The 24779-nt window shown below is 43.9% G+C and overlaps 1 protein-coding gene across 3 annotated transcripts in view; it reads left to right on the forward strand.

The window, feature by feature from the left end:
* KCNQ5 (potassium voltage-gated channel subfamily Q member 5) overlaps window positions 1–24779 on the forward strand; it is a 612868-nt gene that overhangs the window by 503547 nt on the left and 84542 nt on the right. For all 3 annotated transcript variants that reach the window (XM_055433895.2, XM_055433894.2, XM_055433896.2), the window contains exons 6-8: window positions 1684–1794; window positions 8592–8687; window positions 21997–22091. In XM_055433895.2, the coding sequence (XP_055289870.1) occupies window positions 1684–1794; window positions 8592–8687; window positions 21997–22091 (302 nt within the window). The remainder of the gene's footprint in view (window positions 1–1683; window positions 1795–8591; window positions 8688–21996; window positions 22092–24779) is intronic.

Below are 24779 nucleotides of genomic sequence, written 5' to 3' on the forward strand. Positions count from 1 at the left end.
GTTTTCCATGAGCCCGTGACACCAGGCTTGCCCGGTCTTCTGTGAAGCTCTCTTCTCCGTTGAGTTTCCATCTACATAACCCGTTCCTAGCCCCCCTACTTTTGAAACAGTACTCTCCTCTGGCTTTCCTTTTCCTTCTGCCCCTTAAATGTGTGGGTTTCCTGAGGAAGTGTCCGGCACCCCTTCTTCACACTCCTTGCTACCTCATGTCTTCACAGAGCTCCAGTCAGTCAGCACCTGATTCCAAAACCCACATCTCAAGCCAAGTTCAAGTCTTGAGGCTCAGGCTCTCCTTAATTCCTTGCTAATATGGCTTCCCAGCTGGCACTAGTGGTAAGGAACCCACCGACCAGTGCAGGAGACCTAAGAGATAAGAGTTCGATCCCTGGGTCGGGAAGATCCCCTGGAGGAGAGCACGGCAATCCACCCCAGTATCCTTGCCTGGAAAATTCCATGGACAGAGTGTAGTAGGCTACAGTCCATGGGATTGCAAAGAGTCAGGCATGACTGAGCTCACACACACAGAGAATGTCTGGATCAGCCACACACTGATATTTGAAAAGCCGTCATTGAAAGTCACTCTTCATCTTTGCTCCCAAACCGTCTCCTTCTTGTTATCATCTTTCTATTCATGGGGCCACATCTTCCACTTGAAATGTTCAAATCCTGTTGGCTTCATCGTCACCTTCCTTCTGGATGATCTATGGATGCGCTGCTATTGCTCTTCTTCAGCTTGTCTCTTACTCTCCACCTCGTACTGTTCCGATTCAATCACCCCATCATTCTACCAGGTCAGGCTTGCCTCGTCTGTCCTGGAGCACAGCCAGGACTCTGTTCTAAGGCACACAAGCAGCCCCTGGAGCAGTTTATCATTGGGGAGACATGACCCAGGGATCGTTTCTCAGACACTCCCTGGTCTAGCATTAGCGTAGCTCCAGGGCAGCTGAGTACACATTCCAAAACCCACCCCGTTTATCCCACTGCTCTGCAGCTGCTATCTGTATCCCCTCCCTGGATCATTCTATCATCTCTGTCTCTCAAAATATTACCCCTCCGTCAAAGCCGAAGTATGATGACATCTTCCCAACAAAGATGCTGCAACTCGCCACAGCTAGTACTAATCTCTTTGAATTTGAGCAGCAGATTATTTGTGCTTTCAGCATAATACCTGTCTTGCCCTATTTTGTGTTTTAATGATTTGTGTGTGACATACTTCCCTTCTTATGCCCTAAGTATCTCAGGACAGGAGCCATGCACCTCTCATTTTTGTTCCACTACAAATCAAAACACACACCCTACACACACCAGGCCTTCAGGAAATGCCCGCCAGGGAAATGAGTGGATAGACTTAATTAATATAAATTATTGTTTTGTGTACTGATCCAGTCCTAAAGCCACTGTGCTATCATCCCTGTATCAGTGATGGTTATCAACTTACTAATCTAGCCTTTCTTTGAATGCACTTAGGAAAAATGGAAAATCGTGTTATAACAGAGGAACAAGTATGTAGGTTACTCCCTTCCTTAAGCAAAGAGAAGTTCTGTTATGTGTCATGGAAAATTAAAGCACAGTGATAAAATGCTCCAGCCAGACTGCTTGAATAATGATTTAGTGGAAACTGTTTGTGGGTCCTGACTTTCCTCTCAAGTACTTAAGCTGCATGTCCTGTTTCTTTGTTTTTAGATAACGTTGACCACGATCGGTTATGGAGACAAAACCCCCCTGACATGGCTGGGAAGGCTGCTGTCAGCAGGCTTCGCACTCCTGGGCATTTCTTTTTTTGCACTTCCTGCTGTGAGTATCTTTGCAAAAATTAAGCACTTCCAGTTGGATTGTAGGGGTTTACTAGCATGAGCTTTCTTTAAACAGGATGCCCTGGAACATAGCTACATGTTTACTGGCATCATTTTTCTGATATAATGTTGACTTTTCTACATATAGCTAGTTGGATAATTTACAAAAATGGTCTTCCCTTGGAGACATTTAAGCCAAAAGTTTTCTACCAGCTGGGGCTTTAGGATCAAATAATAATTCAGGTGGCGTCACCTCTCAGTTAGCATGCTCCTAATACATTGAAAATAGATGTAAAGAGTTAAAGCCGTCCTTCTCTTAAACTGATGGCTCCAGATAAGTGTGTGAGGTGTGAGCCACTGAGACATTCATGTGCCCACGTGGAGTGTTTACCTCTTCGGATCCACTTGAGTGAGAAGCACATGGATTTAAAGGGTCTTTAAAGTGTCAGATGATTTATTGTTTGTGTCATCATTGATTTTTGTTAACCACCAGTTTCTGTATCATATCAGAATGAAGAGCACACTTATCTTCTCTTAAGCTTCTGATTATTTTTCCCTGAGTGGATGAAGCCTGTCTTTCTGGATGTTTTATCCTCTTGTGTCTTCAAAGGCAGTTCGTGAAAATATTTATTACAATTTGCCTCCATCCCCAAGCTCTCTCTTTCGCTCACTCCACCCCTTGTGGGAGAAAGGAGCCCAGAAGCAGGCATGTTAGAGCTGCAGCTGCCGTGGTACACAGGCAGGCTCACCTCTCAGCCTCGGCCCCAGAGATCAGGAGGTGAGGCCTTCAGCACCACAACCTGAGGTTCCTGGGGCTCCACCTCTGCCTGAACCCTTTGTCCTTCCCATGGCCAGTGCTCAGCTCCAGGCTGACTGGCTGGTTGCACCCTAGGCCACCCAAAGTCAGAGAAGGGTCCCCAGACACCATACATGAGCTCAGGTATCAAGTCTCACTTTGAAGTCAGGTTTGGTCACGTGCTCCCCAAGTATGATTGTGTTGGTTTGCTAGGAATGCTGTAACAAAGTGTCACAGACTATCTGGCTTGACTTAACATAGCTCAATTGTCTCATGGTTCTGGGACTTACTTCCCTGGTGGCTCAGATGGTAAAGCATCTGCCTACAATGCAGGAGACCTGGGTTCAATCCCTGGGAGGGGAAGATCCCCTGGAGAAGGAAATGGCAACCCCCTCTAGTACTCTTGCCTGGAAAGTCCCATGGATGGAGGAGCCTGGTGGGCTACAGTCCACGGGGTCGCAAAGAATTGGACATGACTGAGCGACTTCACTTTCTTTCTTTCTCATGGTTCTGGAGGTGAAAGTTGAAAACCAAGGAGCTGACAGGGCTGGTTCTTTCCGCGGGCCCTAAAGTAGGGATGTGTCCAGGCCTCATGGATACCATCTACTCCCTGTGTCTCCACATTGTCTCCCTCTGTCCATGTCCAAGTTTCCTCTAAAAAGGACACCAGCCACACTGGGTTAGGGCCCACCCTATGGGCTCACTGTAACTTGATCACCTGTGTAAAGACCTTTTCTCCAAATGAGGTTGTACCCTGAGGTCCTGGGGATTAGGACTATAACGTGTAAATTTTGGACACAAGTCAGCCCGTAACAGACCCTGAGTACATTTATTAATGTCATGTATGAAGAGTTATAGCACCCAGAGAAAGTTTCTGAAGACCAATGATATAACATAAGTCAAGTGTTTATCATGAAGAAAACTTTTACAACATGTGTGTGTTTCCTGCTGAGACAAAGTGGAAAAGAGGGCAGAAAGCCTCTGTCTGTCCAGAGTCACATGAACCCGGCAACCTCAGCCATACAGAACAGATACCCACGTGACAGCCAGATTCCCTACCGGAAAACACCTTCAGTTCAGTTCAGTTCAGTTCAGTCGCTCAGTCGTGTCCGACTCTCCGCGACCCCATGAATCACAGCACGCCAGGCCTCCCTGTCCATCACCAACTCCCAGAGTTCACTCAAACTCATGTCCAGAGTCGGTGATGCCATCCAGCCATCTCATTCTCCGTCGTCCCCTTCTCCTCCTGCCCCCAACCTTTCCCAGCATCAGAGTCTTTTCCAGTGAGTCAACTCGTCGCATGAGGTGGCCAAAGTATTGCAGTTTCAGCTTTAGCATCAGTCCCTCCAATGAACATCCAGGATTGATCTCCTTTAGAATGGACTGGTTGGATCTCCTGGCAGTATAGGGGACTCTCAAGAGTCTTCTCCAACACCACAGTTCAAAAGCATCGATTCTTCGGCGATCAGCTTTCTTCACAGTCCAACTCTCACATCCATACATGACCACGGGAAAAACCATTGCCTTGACTAGACGGACCTTGGTTGGCAAAGTAATGTCTCTGCTCTTTATTATACTATCAAGCTTAGTCATAACTTTCCTTCCAAGGAGCAAGCGTCTTTTAATTTCATGGCTGCAATCAGCATCTGCAGTGATTTTGGAGCCCAAAAAAATAAAGTCTGACACTGTTTCCACTATTTTTCCATCTATTTCCCATGAAGTGATGGGACCAGATGCCATGATCTTTGTTTTCTGAATGTTGAGCTTCAAGCCAACCTTTTCACTCTCCTCTTTCACTTTCATCAAGAGGCTTTTGAGTTCCTCTTCACTTTCTGCCATAAGGGTGGTGTCATCTGCATATCTGAGGTTATTGATATTTCTCCCAGCAATCTTGATTCCAGCTTGTGCTTCTTCCAGCCCAGCATAACAAAATGCACTCTTGTGCTTTTTTTTCCCAAAATAATGGTGCCAAAGACCTGCTGCTGTTGGGTTTAATACTCATCCTGAGGTCACACGTATAACAGCCTGTGTGATCCCTCAAAGAGTCACAGACATGGCGGAGGCCACGTCAGGGCAATTCACTCACGGAGCAACAGTGTCCACTGTCTTCCCAGGAGAGATCGAGGTCTTTCATTACCTTCACTTAATTTAGAGGAAAGTCTGATAAGGTGAGTTCTGTAGTTCCACACTTCTTCGAGGATTATAAATAGCAATGTGGAAGCAGGCTGGCAGAACAGACACTACACCAGGAAGAGATAATAAGAAGGAAAAGAGAGCCTGTAAGAAGAGAGCAGAGACAAGTGTTCAAAGATGTAAAGACCTGGGCCAGTTCGCATGAAGGTCGGCCGTCTCCAGCCACTGCCTGCATCCCACCCAGCAGGTTGCCCACCTCCATCCTGAAACCCTGGACCGTCATGGCAGAGTCAGTTGTACTGCTGTTAGGTTAAGGGTCAGAGACTAGTCATTCTTGAGAAGCTTTCCCAATAGAGTGATTATGATTTTATATGCAAATTAAATCAATTCATGTTGGAAATCCAAATCTCACTCACCCGCAGCATCCCCTCACAGGGCCAAGCAAAGTAGACTTTACCACGGAGAGTTTCACTGCAGCCTCACGGTAGGTGCTGAGTTCTTACTGAATGAATGAAAGATGGTTCATGTTTACCTTTAATAAAAAAAACGAACAAACAAAGAAGCCAGAAACACCATTATGTCCAGTGCACCTGGCGGCAGCAGTGGTGTTGAATTGAAATTAGGGGAACACAGGGGCGCTTTGCTAAGAAAGTCAGAATGGATGCTGGGCCTGCCTTGTTTGAGGTCCTTCCACCCAGGAAAGAAAGGGCCAAGAGAGAGAAGAGCCTTCCCTGTCTTTCCCTGGAAGTAGGATTCTCCTGTGCACCACAGAGGTATTCTCCTGCGCATCACACAGGTATGCGGGCCACCACCTCTGCTGGTGTCTGTTTCCCTAAGGCCCCATTCCAGGGCCTGAAGATAAGGGGAATTCTCCAGTATTCTCAGCTGAGAAGCATAAGCTGCCACTGCCCTGCGGGGACTGTCTCCACCTGTGGACCCTCCCTCCCCTCTTGCTGATAATATCTTTAACCTGTTTGCCAAGTTCAGGGTGCAAATCAGCTCTTTTAACCTGGAAGATAACAAGGGATAAATATTTTAAATATTTGCCAAGGCATCTTATTTCTACTTGATATTTATAGAGAACTTCTAAAACTTAAAACCTCAAAGTTTATCTCACCTTAGGAAATTAAGACAAAACTCAGTTTCTGAGAATGTGTCTCTGTCAGTCTCAATATTTGAAGGAATATAGCACATTAGCTGTATTTCACACAGCAGGCTTTATTTTTAACAGACTTGTGTTTCTGCATCTGAGCTGAGAGCTGAGGAAAATGGAGGAGGACTGGGCAGGAGCCGCAACCAGACGATGAGCAGGGCTGGTGTCATGACCGCTGTAATGTACAGTCTGGCTCGAGAGGCCTGCAGCCCACGCCTGCCATCTACTAGTGTGTGTTTCTAAGCAGTGCCAGCATGATTGTCACCACAGTTTAGCTTGTTTGGCACGTGCTCAGTTTGTGTTATGCAGGGCCTGTCTTCATTTTCCAAAAGGGATTTAACTCTGAACCTCATATTTACATAATGAATGCTCAAAAATAGTAGCCATTGCTGTTAATTCAATTTCTACAAAAACTAAATTATGCTTCCTATGAGTGGATTATACACATCTATGCATGTAATATAAATACATAATATAAACATATGCTATAAATTCTGCTGTTTCATAGTCTCTTATGTGTTTAAGCTTCATGAAAAATGATATTCAAAGGAAAATAAATAAATCTTTCCTAGATGGTCTTAAGGAGCAGAAGGAAATTTTGGAGTTGTGAATAACTAAGAGTTGATTTGGATTTGGAAACAGAAGGCCATTTTTATAACCTCTAAATGGAGGGAGACATTTAAATCCACAAATAAAATCCTACAAACCAGGTTTTCATAAAGCTTAGTTTGTTCAGTCACAACCTGCATGAGATGAAAACCTCAGACAGGACGAGACAGTCGCTGAGAAAGAGCGATGGAAAACAGACCCCGTGACATCGTTTCTAATTTCACAGTGCAGTCAGGCGTCCTGATTGATGAGGGAGTCCGTCACGCTCATTAACGGCAATAGTATCATCGTATAACTGTATTTAAACATAACTGTGTTATTTATTACCTGGTTATCATCACAGAGGTACTCAGAATTGTAGAATCTCAAGATAAGGAGAATTCTCCAGTATTCTCGCCTGGAAAATCCCATGGACAGAGGAGCCTGGCAGGCTATACAGCCCACGGGGTTGCCGCAGTTGGACGTGACTTAGCTACTAAACCGCCTCAAGATAAGGCGGAAGATTAAAGGTTATCTAGAGCCCAAAAATATCCTCATCAAGTTGTCATCCACTGAGACCTAACACGTCGCAAGGATGAGACATACCACCCCCTCAAACAGCCCTTACTCTTTGAGTGACTTCAAACACATAAAGAAAAGAAAAGCAGCTGTCCCTTACCTATGCCAAGGAACTGACTTACAGCTCGTAAGATACCCGGCTGTAACCTAAGGGTTAGATTCCTTGAAGTTTAATAAAAAGCTAATAATTTATAGCTAGCAAGTAAAATCCCAGTCTTGAAAGCAGAGGGGCTTTGCTTCCCACACCAATAAAGTGGAGACTGAGACAAAGCCCAGAGACTGAACTGAGTGAACTCTGAAACCAGCCTCAACCTGAGGCTGACACGAAGCATCTTGATTCCACAAATTTAGACCAAAGCAAACTGAAAATAGAGGACATAGCAAGAGAGCAGGATTTTGGCAGATGGAGATGATATGCAGAAAAAGGCAAACCAGCCAAAAAGCCAGTATAAACACAGAAGGATCAAGCAAGTTTTACCAACCCCCAGACTTAATGGGTGAGCCAGAACCAAGAAGGCAAGGCATGCTCCGAGTGTTAACACTCTAAGGATTAAGACCCAGGAGAGGGGCTTCCCTAGTGGCTTGGTGGTAAAGAATCTTGGTGTTAAAGAATGCAGGAAACACAGGTTCAGTCCCTGATCCGGGAAGATCCCACGTGCCAAGGAGCAACTAAGCCCGTGACCATAACAGCCTGGGCTCGAGCCCACATGCCTGGAGCCCACGCTCCAGAGCAAGAGAAGCCACCGCAACGAGAAGACCAAGAACCGCAACTAGATAGTAGCCCCACTTGCCACAGCTTGAGAACGCCCTCACAGTAATGAAGAGCCAGCACAAACAAACACTCATTAGTGAGTGACTCAATTAACTTTAAAAAAGAAAGACTCGGGAGAATAAGTGTGTGCTTTGCATTGACCCGTGATCTCATCTTTGCTGGACAAATAGGCAAAATGGAAACATCTCCAAGCTCGAGTGTCTGTGTCTCTCATCTAACTTGCTTTCCTATGGTGGGTGTAGAATTATCGCATCATGAACAGATCTTAAGATTTAATAAGATCATTCCCCCACCCTTTCATGAACAGAAAGTATACACTGTAGTAGTTGCCATCAGCATGCTAAAATAGCTCCCAGGTCCACATCCACGAGGCAGTAACAGCTGCAGATTTTAAATCCCCCTTGTCTGTCACTGGATAGGCCTGTTTTGTCTAACTTAGGTGTAAAGAAACTCCACAGAGAAGGCCACGCAAAAGTATATTTTTATTTGGAGTTGTGGGGTCTCCTGCTACACCCTAAGAGACTGGAGGGCAGCACCTGTTGATTTCCTGAAGGACAGACATCATCCTGTTTCTTGTCCAACCACTTGCCATTGGCCAGTGGCATAATAATAGAGGAAATCATGTTTGTTTAATAAGTAATGAGATTAGGGATAGGTTACATACTGTTTGTCTTTTCTCAGACTCTTAAAGGTTGTTTTCTTTTTTTTAATATTTGTATTATTTAATGATGCTTTGGGGGGAATTTTTTTAAGCACTATTTCTGTATTTTGTCACAGGGCATTCTTGGCTCAGGTTTTGCATTAAAAGTACAAGAACAGCACCGCCAGAAACATTTTGAGAAAAGACGGAACCCAGCTGCCAACCTCATTCAGGTAAATGTCAGTGCACCAGGAACACAGCCCTCCCTGCAGGGGTGCTGGGTTGGGAACCAGTCTCTCTGTGGCCTCACTTGCAAGAGCCACCCTTTGGTTTCGTTTTTAAACACGAAGTTGGAACAGATTGCACAGTCCTGGATTTGTTCATGGGCTCCCCACTCCCAAACAGAAAAAGTAATATCTATTTTCAGTCAATGGTCCGTGCTTTGTTTGCATTTATTAACCATGCCAGCAAGGCCACAGGGGCTTCACTGGTGGTTCACTGGTAAAGAACCTGCCTGCTAATGCAGGAGACCCAGGTTCGATCCCTGGATCAGGAAGATCCCCTGAAGAAGGAAATAGCAACCCACTCCAGTATCCTTGCCTGGAGAATCCCATAGACAGAGGAGCCTGGCAGGCTACAGTCCATGGGGGTCACAAAGAGTCGGACATGACTTAGCAACTGCACAGCAACAACAAGCAAGGCCACACAGATGTTAGCAAGGCTGTGCTGCTCCTGGAATGGCCTAGTTTCACGAACTACTTGGTGAAACACCATTGAGCATTCAGGATGAAGCAGAACGCCTGCACTGCACTCACCTTCTGTGGCCAGGTGTATGTGGCTGTTCTGAAGAACACATTTATTCAGAATGTCAAGGTTTAGCACTTGGAGGATCGCTTTTAATGCCATCTAGAGCAATAACTAGAAATACTTATTTTAGGAACTGGTGTTATGAAGTCCATCAGTGTTTGAGCACATTGAAAACTGAAAGTCGCTCAGTCATGTCCGACTCTTTGTGACCCCATGGACTTAGTCCATGGAATTTTCCAGGCCAGAATACTGGGGTGGGCAGCCTTTCCCTTCTCCAGGGGATCTTCCCAACCCAGAGTTCGAACTCAGGTCTCCCACATTGCAGGCAGATTTTTTACCAGCTGAGCCTCAAGGGAAGCCCTTGAGCACCTTACTTGAAGCTAACTCGTAATGTATAGGTTGTTCGGCATTTAATCTTCTTTTCAATAACTCTGGGTTTGCTTCATCAGTAAAGGAATGCTTCTCTTTTGTCCTCCATATCTCTGGGGGGCAGAACCACCCTGGAAAGCAGGCTAAAAATCACAAATATGTTTTCCTCTGGATCCATGCTGTGGAGTTCATATTTAATTACAGCAGAGATGATTATGTAATATCCTCCCTGCCAGGTGGCAGACGACCCAGAGCTGCAGAACCAGAGGCTCTGGGGTGGTGGCTGCAGTTTCTACAACAGGAACAAGCACGTTGTTCCCACTTAGACTGTGGATTCCGGGAGAGGGAACCCACGACACAGCAGCCCTCCTGCAGCCTTTGCTTGTGACTGACACCAGCACCTCCTACAGAAGTGGGCTGCGGGGAGGGGGCACTCAGCAACATCAGGAAGGGGGTCCATCTGTTTCTGTTGCCACATGAGGGTGTCAGTGTTTAAACAAAGCTGTTCCCTGACTCCTGATGCGAACCACTGAGGGGTTCTAGTTTTTAACTTTCCAGGTTTTAAAGGGGCTCCAAAGATAGAGTAAACTCTGTTTTCCTGAAGGAAAGATCCCTGAATAGCAGGAGTTTAAGATCTGAGGCCAAATGATGAGGGGTGGTGAAGGAGAGCGTTCGCACCCCAGAGCACACAGAAAACACCCGACAGCGAGCCCCCCACCCTGTGCTGCTTAACCGACCATAAGGTGTCCCCACATGTCTAATGCATGTTTCTCCTTGCTGTTTTTCTCTTTTGATTCCTTTTTAATGTATACATCTTTCAGTTCTTGAAGGATGCTTTCTAGCCTGTGAGCACAGAGTTACTCCCTGGGTTCCTTGCATCCATTTGAGCATAAGCCCTGTCTACCTGGGGAACGGATAAGACACCTTACACATGACTAGGCTGCTTGATCTCAGGAACACAGCCATGCCGCTGGCATGAATAATGATCAAATTTATTGAAGATCCTTGTGAAATTGTTTTATTCGCTTTTTTATTTTGTATATTTTCTTAATCAATGTGTGCTCAAAGTACAGCCACTTCTGTGTACAGATCCTTGATATTTGTGGATATAAAAGGGGACTCTGTCCAAAAACATCTTAGGCTATCTGCTGTCCTATTGGAAAATGAGGCCCCTGCCGAGTTTCTGAGGCTCGGATCCCTTGTGATGACAGAGCTGACAGCTGTGCCCCAACACAGTTGCCAGTAGTTGCAGGTGGCTGCTTGCATTTAGAAGTTCAGTTCCGGGGTGGAACCAGCCAGATCTCAGGTGTTCTCTAGCCAGATGCTGGCTATCGTACTGCATGAGACAGATACAGAGTATAATAGGAGGGAATTTCTGATCTAACTCATCATTATTAACTAATAAATTGTGAAAAAAAATTCCAATTGAACTTGAAAACAGATTATGTTTCCTGCAAGAAATCTCTGGGCCAGAGGCATTTCTATGCCAAGAGCCATACAAAGCTAGGCCAGAACAGCCTCTGAAGTCACCCGTAGAAAGCAACAAGGCTGATTGAGAGTTTACTTAAAGATCTAGATTTTTATTTTATGGAACAGGGTGAGGTAACATATACTGTGATCGATAATTGAACTTGTACCAGATAGGCAACAGTGGAGTAAAATCTCTCTCTCTCTCTCTATCTTTTTTTTTTACTTAAAGCTCTATGTGTTATTCTAAACAAAAAAGAATTTAACTGAAAAGCTCTAAATGTTGAAGAATACCTTTAAACCTAAACATAGTTTCATAAATCAAAGTGGATTCTACCAATTTAAAAAGCAATTGTTGCCCTGTCCAAATGTAATTAATTAATTTATTCAGTGCAGTTCAGTCACTAAGTCATGTCAAACTCTTTGAGACCCCATGGACTGTAGCACACCAGGCTTCCCTGTCCATCACCAACTCCTGGAGCTTACTCAAACTCATATCTGTCAAGTTGGTGATGCCATCCACCTATCTCATCCTCTGTCACCCCGTTCTCCTTCTGCCTTCAATCTTTCCCAGCATCAGGGTCTTTTCCAAAGAGTCAGTTCTTTGCATCAGGTGGCCAAAATATTGGAGTTTCAGCTTCAGCATCAGTTATTCCAATGAATATTCATGACTGATTTCGTTTAGGATGGATTGGTTGGATTTCCTTGCAGTCCAAGGGACTTTCAAGAGTCTTCTCCAACACCACAATTCAAAAGCATCAATTCTTCAGCACTCAGCTTTCTTTATAGCCCAGCTCTCACATCCATGCATGACTACTGGAAAAACCATAGCTTTGACTACACAGACCTTTGTCAGCAAAGTAATGTTTCTGTTTTTTGATATGCTGTCTAGGTTGGTCATAGCTTTTCTTCCAAGGAGCAAGTATCTTTTAATTTCATGGCTGCAGTCACCATCTGTGGTGACTTTGGAGCCCAAGAAAATGAAGTCTGTCATTGTTTCCATTGTGTCCCCATCTATTTGCCATAAAGTGATGGGGCCGGATGCCATGATCTTAGTTTTCTGAATGTTGAGTTTTAAGCCAGCTTTTTCACTCTCCTCTTTCACTTTCATCAAGAGGCTCTTCAGTTCCTCTTCACTTTCTGCCATAAGGGTGGTGTCATCTGCATATGTGAGGTTATTGATATTTCTCCCAGCAATCTTGATTCCAGCTTGTACTTCATCCAGCCTGACATTTCGCATGATGTAATCTGCATATAAGTTAAATAATCAGGGTGACAATATGCAGCCTTGACATATTCCTTTCCCAATTTGGAACCAGTCTGTTGTTCCATGTTCAGTTCTAACTGTTGCTTCTTGACCTCAATACAGATTTCTCAGAAAGCAGGTAACGTGGACTGGTATTCCCGTCTCTTGAAGAATTTTTCAGTTTGTTGTGATCCACACAGTCAAAAGCTTTGGCATAGTCAATAAAGCAAAAGTTTTTCTTTTTCGATGATCCAGTGGATGTTGGCAATTTGATCTCTGAAACCTCTGCCTTTTCTAAATTCAGTTTGATTTCATTGATTAGATTCAAAACTAATAATAAAATTACTAAATATGTTCATTGTTTTTCCTTGCTGTAACCCCTAGCCAGAAGTCAGGCCTTTATGCTTTGATTATAGATTATAGGAATTTATTTGAAGGATGCTTTAGATTAAAAAGCAAGCTTCAATTGCTGATACATCCATTTTCTTACCCAATTAACCTGCCTTGGTTTGCTGACCACACAAAGCATCAAAACCAAGACCAATCTCATCTGTTTGGGGCCACAGTTGCTGTCTGTATAAAGGGCACTGGAGAAGCCCAGAATGCTCTGTCATTTGGGTAGGAAGGCAACTCAATTAGCAGCATTTCAGGATTTTATAGAAAAGTTTAAAACTTCAGCAGCTTACAACACATTTAGTTGTATCAAAATCTTTGCATGATTCATTTAAATTAACTTTCCCTTTCAAGTAGACCTGTCTGGGAAAATAAAGCAACTATCAATGATGTTTAGAATACCTGCCCAATGTCACCACTTGTATTAATAATGTCTGAGACTTGTGATGTGCCTCTTGCTGTGCAGTGTGTTTCTACTTCCTTCTGTCACTTGATCGCCAGGACAAGGCTAGAAAGAGGTGGGATTCAAGTCCTCGGTGTTGGAATCTGAATCCAGTGCTCTGGAATCTGAATTCTAGGACGTATCCAGTGCCTCATAGATACGTCTCTGAAGCCTGGGGATTAGTATTTCAAGGTCCTTTAGAAGTTCCATGTGAGGAGTTTCCTTCTAGAGAGATTGCACCAGTTCAGAGTGGAGCCAAGATACTTTGTAGGAAACAGAAACAGGTGGATGAAATAAGTTTGTGAAATGAATGCTGATGGGGGGCTTATTTTCCTGAGGGAAGAGATAAGAAGATGCTGTTCTGGGGTTTCTCTAGGGTTCTAGTGGTTGAGAACATGCCTTGCAGTGCAGGAGACACCAGCCCTATTCCTGGCCTGGGAAGACCTTGCCTGCTGTGGAGCAGCTGTGCCCATGTGCCGTAACAGCTGAAGCTCACGTGCCTGAAGCCTGTGCTCATCAACAGAAGCCAATGAGAAGCCTGTGCTCATCAACAGAAGCCAATGAGAAGCCTGTACTCATCAACAGAAGCCACTCCAATGAGAAGCCTGTGCTCATCAACAGAAGCCACTCCAATGAGAAGCCTGTGCTCATCAACAGAAGCCAATGAGAAGCCTGTGCTCATCAACAGAAGCCAATGAGTAGCCTGTGCTCATCAACAGAAGCCAATGAGAAGCCTGTGCTCATCAACAGAAGCCACTCCAATGAGAAGCCTGTGCTCATCAACAGAAGCCAATGAGAAGCCTGTGCTCATCAACAGAAGCCACTCCAATGAGAAGCCTGTGCTCATCAACAGAAGCCACTCCAACGAGAAGCTGTGCACTTCCACTCCTCTACCAGCTAGTAGTTCCCCATCACCACAACTAGAAAAAGCCTGTGCAGAAACAAAGACCCAGCACAGTTAAGAAATAAATAAAATACTTTCAGAAAAGAATTGCAATTATATATATTAAAAAAAGAAGATGCTGTTCTGGAGAAATGAGTTGGCCCCAAAGAAAAGCAAACTGTATATTGAAACTTTGGCTTCCTCCCATGAAAGAAGTGAGCCTTTATCCTGTTTCCCTAAAGTGACGCCCCTAAAGTAAACTCAGACCACTGACAGAGCTTGTACATCTTTTGTAATGCTTCAGTCACAAATAAGGACACACGTTGAAAAAAAAATCATCCTAGATATGAAAAACATGACTTCAGAAAAAGAAGAAAACAGAAAAGGAGATAAAACTGAAACTCTAGAAAAGTAGAATAAAAAGAGATGAAAAAAGAAACAAAAAAGTAGGAAATTTGGTTAACCATTCCAGACCAAATATTCAGCCAACATAATTACTTCACAAAGAGTACAGGGAACCTGAAAGTAGCATTTTGTCAAAGAAATTTCATATTCTGTATCTCCAGAACTGAAGGACAGGAGTGGCCACAGTAAAAGCTCCACACCACCCCCCACCCCTGCAAGGGCTCAGCACTGATAACAAAAAGCTTCACAGGATACCCTTGTGAAATATGAGAACTCTTGCAAGAAAATGAATCCTAAATGCTTTCTGAGCAGAACATACCCAAAGGGTCCTGAATCTAGATTGCATGGATTTCTCATTAGTAACTGTAAAATTAGAAGACAGTGGAACAGTAGTTTCAAAATGGTAGAGGAAAATTATTTCCAATCTAGAATTTTTTATCCAGCCATAATATTCATGGAGTGTGACAGTCACATAAAGACGTTTTCAGATATGCAAAATCTCAACATTTTACCTACCATTTACCCTTACTCAAGAAGCCAATATATATATTTTATATTTTCCTTATCCATTCATCTGTTGATGGCCACTTGGGTTGTTTCCATGTTTTTAATTGGCTACACAGCCGTAAGTGAGATTGCTGAATCATATGGTGGGTCTGTGTTTAATTTTCTGAGGAGCCTCCATACCGGTTTTCTTTACAGTGTATATGCATATGTATATATGTTGCAGCAACACAGATGGACCTTGTTATTATACAAAGCGAAAGAGCCACGCAAAAAGACAAGTACTGCATGGTCTCACTTATACGTGGAATCCAGAATTTTTTTTAAAAATGTCCATCTAGAAACAGAAGCAAAAAGTGATTGCCAGGAGCTGGAAGGTGGGGAAATAGGATAACAGGGTACAAGCTTTCAGCTATAAGAATGAATAAGTTCTGAGGATCTAATGTGAAACGTGGGGACTGTCATTGATAACCATGTTGTGTAACTGAAATTTGCTATGATTGTAGAACTTAAATGTTCCACACCAAAAAAAAAAAAAGACAATTATGTGAGGTAATGGACTGCTTAGATGAAGGAGATTCCTTCAAAATGCATACATACATTAAGCTATCATGATGTAAACTTTGAAGATCTCACAATTTTATAAGTCAATTATACCTCAATAAAGCTGAAGTCCAAAAAGAAGGAGAAGGAAAAGCCACTTGAATTGATCCTCCAAAACAAGGAGATGAACCAAGAGAGGAAGGACACATGGGATCCAGGGAACTAGAGATCCCACACAGGAAGGAGAGCTGCCGGGCCAGAGAGCTCAGGGCGGGCCTGGGGAGAAGCCGTAAGGGAGACACAGTGGACTCACAGCTTTCTCAACATAACTGATGAGTAGAATTTTAGAACTCTGTTGCAGAGTTTAGGAATGTTTGCCTCATAAATACATAAAGACAAATCAATAAATTAAAATAGGGTAATACTAACTCTACAAAGTCTACCTAGACAGCATATTAAAAAGCAGACACATTACTTTGTCAACAAAGGTCCGTCTAGTCAAGGCTACGGTTTTTCCAGTAGTCATGTATAGATGTGAGAGTTGGACTATAAAGAAAGCTGAGCACTGAAGAACTGATGCTTTTGAACTGTGGTGTTGGAGAAGACTCTTGAGAGTCCCTTGGACTGCAAGGAGATCCAACCAGTCCATCCTAAAGGAGATCAATCCTGGGTGTTCATTGGAAGGACTGATGTTGAAGCTGAAACTCCAATACTTTGGCCACCTGATGCGAAGAGCTGACTCATTTGAAAAAACCTTGATGCTGGGAAAGATTGAGGGCAGGAGGAGAAGGGGACAACAGAGGATGAGATGGTTGGATGGCATCACCAACTCAATGGACTCCAGTTTGAGTAAACTCCAGGAGTTGGTGATGGACAGGGAGGCCTGGTATGCTGCAGTCCATGGGGTCACAAAGGCTTGGACACAACTGAGCAGCTAAACTGAACTGAACTTAACTCTAGAAAAAGCCAAAATTAATTATACAGGAAAGAAAATAGTAGTCAGCAGTACATCACATTGCTGAGCTAGGAACCATAGTTATGTGGTCAAAGTAACACAAGCATTAACTAGTGTTAACTAAATACTTAACTAAAGTTAACTGAAAGTTAACTAGAATTAACTAAAAATTGTTGGTAGGATGACAGCAGGAGCACGTGTGTACATGGCTATGTCATTATCTTCTATGGTAAGAAAATTTAAAACCTCAAAGAGATATGAGAGCAATCCCTAAAATAAGGATTCTTAAAATTAAAAGCAAAAGCTATAAAAATTGAAGGGGTTGCCATTAAATAACAAAAATGAGTGAGAAGTAAATTGGAAAAAAAGAGATGACTGGTTTTTACCCTAAATATTTTTGTTCTCCAGCTTCTTAAATCATGGACCTTGAAAAAATTGTTCCATGTTAGTTTTACCTTTGGATGATCAGCCACAATTAAGATTTCCAGAAAGAATCAAACATGCCATAGCTATAATACTCCAGACAGTACAAACTACTAAATCCTCCCTAAAGCATACTTATACTGACATGTTGCTCATCATTAGAGACCAAAGTTTGAACTTGTTTGGCTGCCTCAAGCACCAGGTTGCATGGTAAATGGTGAACTTGGCTCTCATTTTGCTTCTTGCTGACTCATCTGTGGGAGTGCATGTGCCATATAAATTAAGTCCCTCAGGGCAATTTCTTGCTAACCACAATGTCATTTTAGCCTTGAATGGAGGAGCACTGGCTCCTGGATCACATGGCTGTGGCCTTGGGTTCAGCCAAGAAGTGATTAGCTGAGGAAGAGCTGAGGACAGGGCAGAGGTATTGGAGGGTGAGAATAATAGACTCGCTCCACTGCCACTTTGACTGCTAACTAGCATCAGCCCTGAGGCAGGGACCACTGGCTTCCCTGTTCTCCCATTTACAAGATATTTTTAGGAGAAGCATAATGGAGGGAATAGAGCTTAGCTGTTGAGATAAATTTGATAGAAAAAGAGTAAGAAACCAGATCTCATTGTTAAGAAAATGTTCAATTTTCTAAGAGTGGCCTCTTTTGCCCCTAGTTCTTTATAACACTGGCAGGTGATGTCTTGGTCCCTTTTTTTTTTTTTCTGTCGTACTGTCGTTTCAGATTTTTTTCGCTTTTATCTAATAATGCTCAGACCTGCTGTGTACTTCTTACTTCCACATGAGGCCTGCTTCCAAAGTATCTGAGTTCGCATACATCCGACTCCTTCCATGAAAGCTGTCTTATTAAAGCCATGTGGGTGGGGATGGGCCCTCTGGCCTTCACTGCAGAAGGTGTTCACCCGCTCAGTCGTATCCAGCTCTTTGTGACCCCATGGACTGCAGCACACCAGGCTTCCCTTCACTAGCTCCCAGAATGTGCTCAAATTCATGCCCATCAAGTCGGTGATGCCATCCAACCATCTCATCCTGTGTCACCCCTTCCTCCTCCTGCCTCAAATCTTTCCCAGCATCAGGGTCTTTTCCAATGAGTTGTCTCTTTGCATCAGGTGGACAAAGTATTGGAGCTTCAGCTTCAGCATCAGTCCTTCCAGTAAATATTCAGGGTTGATTTCCTTGAGGATTGATGAGTTTGATCTCCTTACAGCCCAAGGGATTCTCAAGAGTCTTCTCTAGCATCACAGTTCTAAAGCATCAATTCTTCGGCTGCAATAATAAAACCATGTGTCTTTACTGATTACTCTATATCACTTGTAGATTGTGTTTGTACAGTATTTGCCAAAATTAATGTTTCAGGATGATATAATAATTGCTTTGTTCTCTATAAGATGCCAAGATGCGTAGCATAAGTCTTGAGAGATTTGTAGGTTATATCAACATGAGCTGTGTCAGGAAGGCTCTGGGCAAGGAAGTGGCGTCAATTATTTAAACCTTTCCCAATAACATAAAAACCCTCAGGTCCTACTATATATTTCCACACTTTTTTATATCACTCTGGAACGTCTTACTGAAGTATAAGGTGCTTGAGGAATGCAGCACAGCTCCTAGAAAACAGTGCTGTATGTCTCCAGCAACCGGCGGAAGAGCAGACCAGGCCAGCGCCCCAGGTTCCCAGGGTCCCCCCTCTCCCAGGGGAGCTCCGCACTGCCTGCTAACAGCAAGGATCGGCTCCCCTGCTTTTGTACTTTGGGGAAGTAGAATCACACAATGTGTACTCTTCTGTCTTGTTTCTCTCGCTCAACAGTATTCATATAAAGCCCATCCACGTTGTTGGGCTTAGTTATAGTGAACAATTCCTGTGCGGTGCTCCACTGTGTTAACACACCACAGCCCCCTGGTCATTGTCCTGACAGATGCTTAAACGTTCCTGACTTTGGTTTACTAGGGAGGCTTCCCAGGTGGCTCTAGTGGTAAACAACCCACCTGACGATGCAGGAGACATAAGAGACGCGGCTTCGATCCCTGGGTCCAGAAGATCCCTTGGAGAAGGGCATGGCAACCCACTCCAGTATTCTTGACTGGAGAATCCTGTGGACAGAGGAGCCTAGTGGGCTATAGTCCATAGAGTCATAAAGAGTTGGACACGACTGACGCGACTGAGCATGCACGTACACTGTTTAGACATAGAAAACAAATCTGTGATTACCAAACAGGAAAGGTGCAGGGCAGGATTAAATTAAGCGTTTAGGATTAACATATGCACAATACTATATATGAAATAGATGAATACAGACCTACTGTATCGCTCAAGAAACTACACTCAATACTCTAATAGCCTGTATGGGGAAGCAATCTGAAAATAACTAGGTATACACGTAACAGAATTACTTTGCGATACCTAACAGAACAGTGTAAATCAACTCTGCTTCAGTTTTTTTAAAAGGGCTAGAGCTGATTAGACTCACGGGTAGAGAGAGCAGCACATTAACAGTGGCTACCGGTGGAGAGGGGAGGGCAAGATAAGGGCAGGGGATTAAGAGGTACAAGCTCTCACGTATAAAATAAATAGGCTACAAGGCTGTGTTGTGCAATGTGGGAATACAGCCATTATTTTTTTATAATTTTATTTGTTTACTCAGTATTCTTGCCTGGAGAATCCCAGGGATGGCGGAGCCTGGTGGGCTGCCGTCTATGGGGTCGCACAGAGTCGGACACGAATGAAGCGACTTAGCAGCAGCAGCAGCATTTACTTTGGGCTTCGCTGGGTGCTCGTTGCTTGGCGCCAGCTGTCTACAGTTTGAGTGAGCAGGGGATACTCCTCGTTGTAGTGCGTGGGCTTCTCACTGCCGGTGGCTTCTCCTGTTGCAGAGCACGGCTCTCGCCACTCGGGCTTCAGCAGTTGCAGCACACAGTCTCGGCAGTCCCAGTTCACGGATTCTAAAGTACAGGCTCAGAAGTTGTGGCACGTGGCTTAGTTGCTCCATGGAATCTTCCCGGATCAGGGATCTAACCTGTGTCCTCTGCATCAGCAGGCACACTCCTGTCCTCTGTGCCACCAGGGAACTCCAAGCCAATAGTTTATAACTGTAAATGAAACATAAACCTTTAAAAATTGCGAATCACTGTATCGTATACCTGATACTGTGCACCAACTTCAGTCAGTTCAGTTCAGTTCACTCAGTCGTGTCCGACTCTCCGCGACCCCACGGATCACAGCACGCCAGGCCTCCCTGTCTATCACCAACTCCCGGAGTTCACTCAAACTCATGTCCACAGAGTCGGTGATGCCATCCAGCCATCTCACCCTCTGTCATCTCCTTCTTCTCTGCCTTCAATCTTTCCCAGAATCAGGATCTTTTCCAATGAGTCAGCTCTTCGCATCAGGTGGCCAAAGTATTGGAGTTTCAGCTTTAGCATCAGTCCTTCCAATGAACACCCAGGACTGATCTCCTTTAGGATGGACTGGTTGGATCTCCTTGCAGTCCAAGGGACTCTCAAGAGTCTTCTCCAGCACCACAGTTCAAAAGCATCAATTCTTCGGCGCTCAGCTTTCTTCACAGTCCAACTCTCACATCCATACATGACCACGGGAAAAACCATAGCCTTGACTAGACGGACCTTGGTTGGCAAAGTAATGTCTCTGCTTTTTAATATACTATCTAGGTTGGTCATAACTTTCCTTCCAAGGAGTAAACGTCTTTTAATTTCATGGCTGCAGTCACCATCTGCTGTGATTTTGGAGCCCAAAAAATAAAGTCAGCCACTGTTTCCACTGTTTCCCTATAATAGGAAAATTAATATTAAGGTTAAAAAGAAATAGTGCGGTTTTCAACATTATAGCGTACCTCTTTTGATGAACTTATAAACATATCTGTTAAATATAGATGTAACAGTGAGTAGCCGTACTGTAGGGTATTTATACTTCAGCTTTAATAAATATGGCCAAAGTTTTCCAAATTAGTTATATCAATTTTAAGTCTTTTTTGCTGCACACATTTATTCAATGCTCATCTCATGGAAAGGAATATTATTAGATGACTGTTTTCTTCATTGTAGGTTTCAAAATCATGAATGAGGGTCAAACAGCAGGATTGTGACCTGTTTATATGAATTTGCCACACAAAATAGAATGTTTTGATTTATGACTTAAAAATTTTGCTCTCAGGAGAGTAAACACTTGGTCCCTGGAGATGTTTGCAGACTTATTGCAAAGGAAGAAATTCACCAAAATCTCTGTGGAAAGTAAGTTCAGGCGATCTCTCTGATAGACAATTCAGAGAGAAGCTTCCAATAGCAGTCACCAAGCAGGCAGCAAGGACCAGGGAGAGATGCTCAGACCAAGAGCCAGGCAACCTGTGACGACATCTCACCTCTGCCAACCTTGTGTTAACTTCTTAATTTATCTGAGCCTTTATTTTCTCATTTGCAAAATAAAAGTCTTAACCCAGATTCCAGTTTGTGAGAGTTACATGAAAATACTTGGTATCACAGGTATGGGGTATAATTATGTGAAGTAGACCAAGCTTGTGTTTTACATCAAAGAGCTATGAACATGTTCGTAGATGCCAGCATTAAATCCTTGTGTGCTTTGTGGTCATATTCCTGAGAATACATTGCCCCACCTTGTTTAATGGTGCCTTTGTTGTTAGTGTTAGAGGTACTGTGTGGTTCAACCTCAAGGGATTTCAGTATATCACTAACATGCCCAGGTGGTCATCAGTTAACCAGCTGGCTTACTAATTAATTTACTAATTGCACTACGGATTTCCTTTCTCTCACAAGTGGCGATGAAGTGTGTGCTCCCAGGAGGCATGGTCACCTCCCATGTCTCCCTCTAACCAGTCCCAAAACGCCTGTGTTAGGCATTGGAGTGCTTCTACTTTTGATGTGAGTTGTTTTGAAAAGCAGTTCTTCAGATATGATGGAGCATGTATGACAGTTAGTCGGAAATGCCAGAGTCGTCTTCAACTCAGGTGTTTATCGGGGCTGAACATGACAAGGAAAAGATTTTGAATTTGCTTATCTCCTCCTCATTGTATTCTCTCCCCTTCTCTCTTTTGTTTTTCTTATGTCCCCACATGTGCCATGTGTGCAGTGCGTTTGGCGTAGTTACGCAGCCGATGAGAAATCTGTCTCCGTTGCAACCTGGAAGCCACACCTGAAGGCCTTGCACACCTGCAGCCCCACCAAGTAGGTGTCAATGTGACAGTCGGTGCTGTAGCTGAGTCTCCTTAAGTTTGTGAAACAACCACACACACACAACCACACACATATCCATAACCACACACATATACAACGTGTCGATTCGAGGACTGTCTTATTCTCTGTTGTTTTTTGAGATTCAAACCTGTTTGGTAACAACTCAGGTATGAAACTGAATGGACTCAGTCTTATTGCTCACCATCCACAGATTGGGCTTAAGGATGAAAAGAATCTAAACTTTATAAAGGTTTATTTTTACTATTTCATGTTTATTTTATAACAACTTATTTCATAAAGCCCACCAGAATTCCTAAGGTAAGTGCTGTGGTTCTGGAAAACCAGTGACTGTTAAAACACCCCCCTCAATCACCTGACCCAACAAAAGGCTGTTTGGGAAGCATTGTGTCTGCACATTTAAGTCTCTCAAGGTCATTTCTCCTTGAGGGCCTCCTTACAGGACAGGCGCTGAGCTGCGCTTGCAGATCAAACGGACATCAGTAGAGAAACAAGAGAAGTGGGTACAGTGAGGTGAGGGGAGCACTGCAGTACAGTTTGGGGTTAGTGTTCAAAATTTAAAGAGACCTTACCTCCATTCACATGTTATCCACCAAATAGGTCACCTGGCTATGCTTCAGCTCAGGGCGGGGGAGTCGCAACCCCCCTGTGCTTGGAAGGGAGGTGGCTGGGAAGATGCTACACAGACTGAGGGCTACCACAGCATCTTTAATTCCCAAATAATCCCTAGTCCCGGAAGCCTGGACTCTGGTTCAGCTGACACACTAAACCATAATCACCGTCTAATTAAAGAAATCCTCAGTGAAACTAGCAAAGCCGGTAAGCCAGAGACGGGCTCGCTGTGAGTCACCCGCTGGACTAGTGGTCAGTCCCCAGATTGTTCAGAGTGCATTTGAGCGCCTGCTGTCTCCTTTCAGAGCCCATTAAAGCCTTAGTCCCGGGGGCCTCGTGGGATTGGAGGTAGCTGATGACTGTGACGGTCCAAGAAAACTCTTCTTACAGAGTGCAGCAGAATCAGCTGGGGAAGCCCTCACAGCTGGTTCCCTGGAGCCACTGTCTCCCAGGAGATCTGTGGGACCGTTATTAACTCATGGAATCTGTTACAATGCTTCCCTGCGCTGCCCTGAGCCTAGGGTTCACATCCATAGATGATGATGAGAGCTGGCCAAGGTGACCTCTGACCCTACGGGGGAGGTCACCTGTGCCATCACCTGCGACAGAGATGCATTGACCCAGGATGCTGGAAGGGGTGCAGTTGCAGCGGGGATAGAATCCACTTTTCATTCAGATCTCAGGATTCAGTGAAATTCCCCTTATTCAGTATTAGATTTTCAAAGTTTTAGTATTTTAAAACCAAAAAGGAATATAACTGGTGTGCCATCTGTTCCTTGGGTATATATGAATCAAAAACGGGAATTGTATAGAAAGTGTATGTCTCTTCTCCAGGAAGGTTGCTGGGGAATGTGTAAGAGGTAGGCTAGTGGGGAAAAAAAAAGGAAAACAAAACAAAAGAAGGCTCTCGAGTGACAGGAGAGCGTGGGCTATTATTTTATTATGTGTGATTATTTGACTTCCCACTTCTTGCTGTTTTTGGTTTCAAAGCCATCCTGAAACCTGGATTAACTATTCAGTAATGAGTCAAATTCTTGCAGTGCATAAACTGTTGTTTTACTCCCATGGCTTCTTTTTTTCTGATATTTTCCCTGTTTTCAGGGGGAGTGGAGAAATTTGCGCACATACCTGCCTTCATCCTGCACATTGTGGCCACCAGCATCCTCCCCTCCCTCCCCTTTCCCCAAGCCCTGGGAACCTCCAGGTCTCAGCCTTATATATGAATGACAGGCGTGTGCCCAGGAGGACAACAGCCACTGCAAAGCTCCTCTCCCTTCAGTTCATAGTTTATTGTCCCTAACTGCATGGTTCTTAATCCTTGCTGTTATATTGTCATTTTTTGTTAAACCATTGAAAGCATGATGGTTAATTATGGACTCTTTCTCAAGAAAAATATTCAACGCCCCAAAATCAAAATTTTGCCTGCAATTTTAATGTATTTACAAACTCCCTGATTACAAGTTCAGAACCTTTGCTTTAGAAACAATCCTGCTTTAATCAAATGTGTAGGTTTGTGAGGAGGCTAACTTACAATGACTTGGATAATTTTACATTTGTAGCTAACTGGCTTACCAACTGCAGAGTGATGTAGTAAGGAACAGATCAAAACATCTTCTGCACATCATGAATTTCCTAGAGTGTTTCAGGTTAAGAATGTCTGAAGGGAAAGTTCACTCACTCATTCATGGGTTCATGCAGACATGAGTACGGTCAGGGAGGAAGGGATTTCCCTCTGCCTTTCTAGGTCCTTCCAGATGGTCTAAGAATTAAACTGACATGAGACAGATTAACAGAAGAAAGTCAAGAGTTTAGCAATATGTTCACATGAGAGGGACCCAGGAGAACGGAGTGATTCGACAAAAGTGCCAAAGCCCTCTCCTTAAACACCACCTTCAGCTGAAGACAAAGGAGGATGTTGGGTCTGGTTTGGGAGGAAGGCAGTGCACCTGGAGATGGGGAAGCAGCTGCTTGGTAAAGGAGTGCTGGTTGGACTAGCAGAGAAGACAGGACACGGAGAGGACTCTGGTGGAGACAGTCACCTCCAGGCCC

The sequence above is a fragment of the Moschus berezovskii genome, chromosome 10 (assembly GCF_049115385.1).
Source record: "Moschus berezovskii isolate FMDL1 chromosome 10, NW_MosBer_1.0, whole genome shotgun sequence".
NCBI classification, from domain to species: Eukaryota; Metazoa; Chordata; class Mammalia; order Artiodactyla; family Moschidae; genus Moschus; species Moschus berezovskii.